This window comes from Lutra lutra, chromosome 10 (genome assembly GCF_902655055.1).
Source record: "Lutra lutra chromosome 10, mLutLut1.2, whole genome shotgun sequence".
Taxonomy (NCBI): Eukaryota; Metazoa; Chordata; class Mammalia; order Carnivora; family Mustelidae; genus Lutra; species Lutra lutra.
Window position 1 is genome coordinate 3,627,559 of NC_062287.1, and position 6,269 is coordinate 3,633,827.

At 40.8% G+C, this 6,269-nt stretch overlaps 1 protein-coding gene across 8 annotated transcripts in view; it reads left to right on the top strand.

Annotated features, from left to right (window-relative positions):
• Positions 1-4,527, top strand: part of GRIA4 (glutamate ionotropic receptor AMPA type subunit 4) — a 398,776-nt gene extending 394,249 nt beyond the window's left edge. For 6 of the 8 annotated variants that reach the window (XM_047690816.1, XM_047690815.1, XM_047690814.1 and 3 more), the window contains one exon: positions 3,052-4,527. In XM_047690816.1, the coding sequence (XP_047546772.1) occupies positions 3,052-3,216 (165 nt within the window). In that variant the 3' untranslated portion in view covers positions 3,217-4,527. The remainder of the gene's footprint in view (positions 1-3,051) is intronic. The other 2 variants (XM_047690820.1, XM_047690819.1) reach the window with 1 other exon arrangement.
• The last annotated feature ends 1,742 nt before the right edge of the window (positions 4,528-6,269 follow it).

Consider the following 6,269-nt stretch of genomic DNA (forward strand, 5'->3'; position numbering starts at 1 on the left):
TAGATAAGCCCCACATGGTTCTTTCCCAATTTTATGTAAAAGAATCAAGAACAAGACCCTCCATTCACTCAGATCAGAATGTTTTGAGCCTGTCTCCTAATACCAAAACAAGCAAGGAAACTGTCGAGGTCTCTTGACCATTAGACAAATACTGTTACCTGAATAATTAGACAGTGGAGGAGAGATTATCCCAAACTGAGAAAAACAACTCGTGACAAGTTTTAAGAGTCAATTATTTGCATTTTATTCTGGAATGAATCTTATGTCTTAAGAAAAGGCTTTTCTGGTTTGGTTTGTTTTTTGTTGTTGTTCTGGTTTGGGGGGGTTGTTTTTGTTTTTTGGGTTTTTTGTTTTTTTTTACATTTTGATTTTTCTTTGGCAAAGCAAAAGCATTCCAACCATCAGCAAGGTCCAAGGGTAACGTTGCAAAGAAAAGAAAATTAGGAAATTCTAGAAACAAACACTCATGGATGCCAGTTAATTGACAAAACCTGGGAAGTTGCTAAAGAGAGTTAAATTCCCAGGTTATGTACATACAGTTTCATGTAATAATGTTTTTGGAGTCAGAACCTGGCGTTACAATGTTTCACAAATTGCCGCTACAGTTAGGGTTAAATTTCTAAGACAGTAAATTTCAAACAAAAACAAAGCATTCCTACCCATGACTTTTAAAAAACTTAATGGCATTCAGGGTGAATGAAACGATTTGCACCTAAGAAGACCGTTGGCCACAATTAACAAAAAAAATTTTTTTTTAAGATTTTTTTTTTTTTTTTTTTTTTTTTGGACAGATAGAGATCACAGGTAGGCAGTGAGGCAGGCAGAGAGAGAGAGGAGGAATCGGGCTGGCTCCCTGCCGAGCAGATGCGGGGCTCCATCCCAGGACCCTGGGATCATGACCTGAGCTGAAGGCAGAGGCTTTAACCCACTGAGCCACCCAGGCGCCCCAACAAAATTTTTAATAATCTAAATAATATTATCCTTAAATCCCAAAAACATACCCTGAAACCTTCAATATAGATAATATTTACTCTAAAAGTGATTATCCCTCACAGGAGCACTTACAACTGAGGTCATAGCCTTTTTTTTTTTTTTTTAAGATTTTATTTATTTATTTGACAGGCAGAGATCACAAGTAGGCAGAGAGACAGGCAGAGGCAGAGAGAGAGAGAGAGAGAAGCAGGCTCCCTGCTGAGAAAGGAGCCCGATGCGGAACTCCATCCCAGAGCCCTGGGATCATGACCTGAGCCGAAGGCAGCCGCTTAATCCACTGAGCCACCCAGGCGTCCCAGGGTCATAGCCTTTAACCTCAACAATCTAAATAGACCCAGACTACGTGTAAATTTATAAGAATGTTTTTCAGTCTGAGCAGCCTCAGTGGGTTCACAGCAAGCTGAATAGAAATGACATTTTATGGAAGAAGCAGGAGATATAAGTATAAGAAATAATAAGAATGAAGAATGCTAAGATTAAAGGGAAAATAGCTGTCAAAGATTTATTAACTATTCTATTCAGTTGCATTCTTCTACAGAAAAGGAAAGATTACTTAAGAGCATATGATTCCTGTTTGGGGTGTTTTCATTTCTTTGCAAAGGCAATCAAGAAAAGAAAGGAAACGAAAATAAATTTTATGGCAAGAGCCTTCTAAAAAAAATCCCTTCCAAAAATTATGCTTTTATTAATTGCATTTCTTCAAAAAAAAAAATGAAAACAAAACTAAACCAGTAAATTCTAAAAAAATATTTATCTATTTTACTTAATGTTAAATGTTGAAAATGAATCTGAGGTAACAAATTCAGACTTTGGTCTTGGTTCATTTTAATTTAGTGATGTGTAGTTTCTGTAGAGATTGTATCCTGACTTCTGACCTTTTTAGACTACTTGCTAAAGAAGAACTATGATAATGGCCTTGGTTTTTATCTCAGGTCATTAATTAGCAGTTTGATTTTATCAGGGTATCTGATCTCTAAACCTTTACATTATACCATTTTCTGCTCCCATCACTAATTTCATTATTTAATATACAGTTATTCTAATACTGAAGTTCCAGAGCAGGACTAATATAGGAATGGAATTCCTAAAGAATTAGGTAAACTTAAATTCACCACAGGGAATTAAGATATAACTTAGAGAAATAAATGATCTATGCCATAACAAACTTAGGCAATATCTTGTTTGCCTGCTTTTCCTCTTGAGTTAACATTAAAATTCAGTTATTACAAAAAATGTAAAGGCAAGAACAAGGAGTAATTAGATTTACATAATAACACTGCCTGTTTCTCTTCTGTGTAATATTGTTACCTCCTACTGACATAACATGACAGAGAACAGGAATTTAATGAGGATTTTGGAGACTGGACCCCATAACCTCTCAGTCTGAGAAGTCCCCCAGCAGTGAGTTGGTGAGGAAACATCCTCTCCTTCAGTGCTTGCCCTTGAAATGCTAAGAGCTTCCAAAAGTATCAGTCAGCTTCCAGGGTAGGCATTGGATAGACTTGATGTCACTGACTGTGCTGTTCTGGGTCATGTCTATACCTGGTGTGGGTGAATGAAGGTGTTTGTGGATAGATCTGTGTTCCGAAGACAGGAAGATCTGCCATGAATAGTCTATAGTTGGTTTCGACAACACATCCCAGTTTTGAGGATAATGCCCCCACCATAAAGACATATTCGAGCGAGAGCCAGAGACTCAGTTAAAAATGTTGTCTAACGTAGAAGAGATTTTTAAGCCAGACCACAAGTGCTAGGGTGTAGAGGACCCCAAGGGGAAAGCTTTGTCCCACCCAGATCGGCCAAACAAAACCTAGTTTGACGATTTCAAAATTAGTTCCGGAACAGGTAGGACTGCAAACCCTGGACCCAGTTCATTCTTTGCTATAGTTGAGCTTTCCTCTCCTGTAATGCACAGTTTTCACATGACCAAAAGAATATTGGGAAAAAATGCAGATGTCTAATTATTGATATCTTGGTGTTTGCTGTGTCGCCTTTTGTCAAAGAAACAGAAACATTGTAACAGTCTACACTCTCTCTGTTTCCTTTCCATGCGCCCAGCTGACCTTTTCTGAAGCCATAAGAAACAAAGCCAGATTATCCATCACTGGGAGCGTAGGTGAGAACGGCCGTGTTTTGACGCCCGACTGCCCCAAGGCTGTACACACGGGAACTACAATTAGACAGAGTTCAGGATTGGCTGTCATTGCATCGGACCTACCATAAAAACCAAAAACATAATTGAGTGCCTTAATCAAACTGTGTTGGTGACCGACGGGAGCGCAGCCCGGGGCGTGCTGAGCAGGTGCCCTGGACCCGGCCTCTGGCCTCCGCGTCCTGATGCTCCCACTTCCGCAGCAGCAACGCGTGCATGAGCTCAGCTCGGAAACCCAAACTCAGATTTTATATCAGGAAAACTCACAATTTAGGTTTTTCGGGGAGTGGGGTGGGGGGGAGCTGGGATGGGCATATTAACAGCAACAAATCTCACTCGAGTGGACTTAAAAACTAATCAGACTTGCGAGTTAGCGCATCCAAATGTGAAGTTCTTGCTCCAAAAGGCCTGTCTTCACCACAAGGGATAAACTAGCTAGAGAAGTCCGTGAACACGCTAACGTGCGTCTCCAGAACACCCACGTGGTCCGTGGATGACTCTCCAGCCGAGAAAACGCATCACGCACCTGTGGTCGGAAAGTAATCCACACTCATGTAAATCCTGTGAAAAAATTTAAAGGAAGTATTTACACTTACTTTGGAGAAAACAAATACTGAAACATGCTTGCTTTTTAACTGATGTAAATCCAGTAGAGGACAACACAATCCTTTTTTCTAACCATCTTAGGGAACAGTACATTGCAATAATTGATATAAATGCCATCACTGTAATAAACTTTAGAGACTTTTTTTTTTTTAATATAAAAGCCGTTGGTCATCTCCTTGTTGCCGTAACCTCCACTCTGTCACATGAGTCAGTGTCCACAGATCACGTTTGTCTCACTACCAGAAACACAAACATGAAGACAATGTTACCGTGAAATCGTCAATCCACGATGTAGAGTCAGAAGAGACTACGGGTCACTCATGGTATCGATCTTATTTATAATCTCATTCTGTGTACAAAATTGTGGTTTTTGTACCCACCAAAAAGAATAAAACAATGGACCTTCTTACACTATCTACAGAGCTTAAAGTTTGTTTCCTATTGTGAATAAAAATTATTTGAGAAATTGTAAGACTATGTAGGAGGGATTGTAGAAGTGTGGGCCATATCGGAACATGTAGCTAGCTCTTATTATTTCCATATAATAAGCTTACCCTCTTTTACGGATGTTTACCTTGTGATCAGGTGAAATTGTCACAGATGGCGTGTTTGAATTGGGGAACGATCCATTGTCATTAACAGCAACATACCTTGTAATCCTGTGTTGGAATTTTACTTGACTGTATTTTGCTGCATAAAATAATGTCTCTTGGGCTTCTCCCCCACCTTGTTCTGTTTAAATTGCTTGAAGGCACGGATAGTAGTTCGTGGTAGACCAAAAAAAAAAAAAAAAGAAGAAGAATTTGTCCTTGTTTTTTTCAACTGGAAATGGTGAAGAAAATTATACCGATGTTTGTTTCCCAAACCCACCTTTTGTTATGTGTGGATAAAATTAACATGGTTCAAAGGAAGGTTTGGATCATCTGAAATAATAAATGAGTACTAGAGTACAGCTAACCATCACCCTACGTAGAGATCTTGTCAGAAAGCACAAGTTAGGATGATTTTGGAAGTGTGGCCTTGAAGGACGAGTTCCATTTCCCCAGGTGGAGAAGGCATGGAGAGCCTTAGGGGTCCAACGCGGTGCGTGTCCATAGACTGTCAAAGGCATGCGTGCCCCTGGATGGGCAGCAGCGAGCACAGGCTGCGACATCATACAAGATAAAGTTGGAGAAGGTGAAGGACCAACCACCTTGCTTCTACTTTGGAGATTTCCACCCCCTCACCCCGCGATCTCGCAGTAAGAAACATCACGAAAAGCGCAGGTTTGACGATACATTCACATGCACGGTCCCCTCAGGAAAAGTCCCCGGCTCTGAAGTAGAGCAGATGAGTCCCTCTACGACCTGGTCCCTACTCCTCTCTCCCAGGCGTCTCTCCCCTGACCCAACCATCCCCACCCGCTCACCTCCAAAGCAGCACACAGGACACTGCATTCACTCTTTCCCAGGGCTGTCTCTTTTCCCTGACTAACTTGGACTCATCCTTCAGTACCAAATCGAATTGCACCTGCCCGAGGAAGGTTTCCATGATGACCCGCCACCCGCTGCCTCCGAGACCAAGTTAGGTGCCCTTCTCATGTTCTCTCCCCATCACAGCACTTGCCACGACCTGCATTGTACTTGCCTGTGTACTTGTCTGTATACTGTCTAGACTGTAAGCTCCTTGAGGGCAGGGACTGTGTCTGTCTCGTTCACAGTTGTATCCCCAGCACCCAGCACAGTGCCTGGCATATTGTAGGTGCTTAATAAATATTTGTCGAATGAATTAATGAACTGAATTGAATTAATTTGAGTGGAAGAAGAAAGTATCTTTCCTCATTAACAGTCCCTAGCATGCATGTTAAGTAAACAGGTCAAAACAAAGGCTGGGGGCACTGGGGTGGCTCAGTGGGTTGGGCCTCCGACTCTTGATTTCAGCCCAGGTCATGATGTCAGGGTTGTGAGATGGAGCCCCACACTGGGCTCTGTGCTGGGCATGGAGTCAGCTTGGTACTTTTCCTCCCTCTCTCTCTACACCCCCCCAACTCAAAAAAGCTGAAGGATGGTTGATTTCATGATGTCCATCTCACTGGTAGGACTGTGGCTAAGAAACAAAACAAAACAACATGACCTGTCTAATTTCTGATCAGAGGAGACATTATTCCATGTAATTGTACCTACCTATGGAATAATTTGTTTAGCTAAAGAAATTGTCTTAAGGTAATTAAATAACCCAAACCAGGATTCTGGCTTGGTTTTTACCTATTCTTCTAAAGAGCACTTTCATTTAAGTCTTGGAGTGGATAAGTGAAGCAACATTTAAAAAGTTATATTTCTCATAGTTTAATTTCTTCTTTTTTGTGTTGTTTTCTTTCTATATTAGTAATAGTATCATATAGTGAAATTTCTCTATTTCTCATGGAGTAATTCTGCCAAAACCAAAATCAGTACAATGGGACACCCTCTCCAGGCTCCAATCTGAGGAAATGCTATAAAGCTAGGTAATGTGATTTTAAAACATCTATGTTTAAGAACAT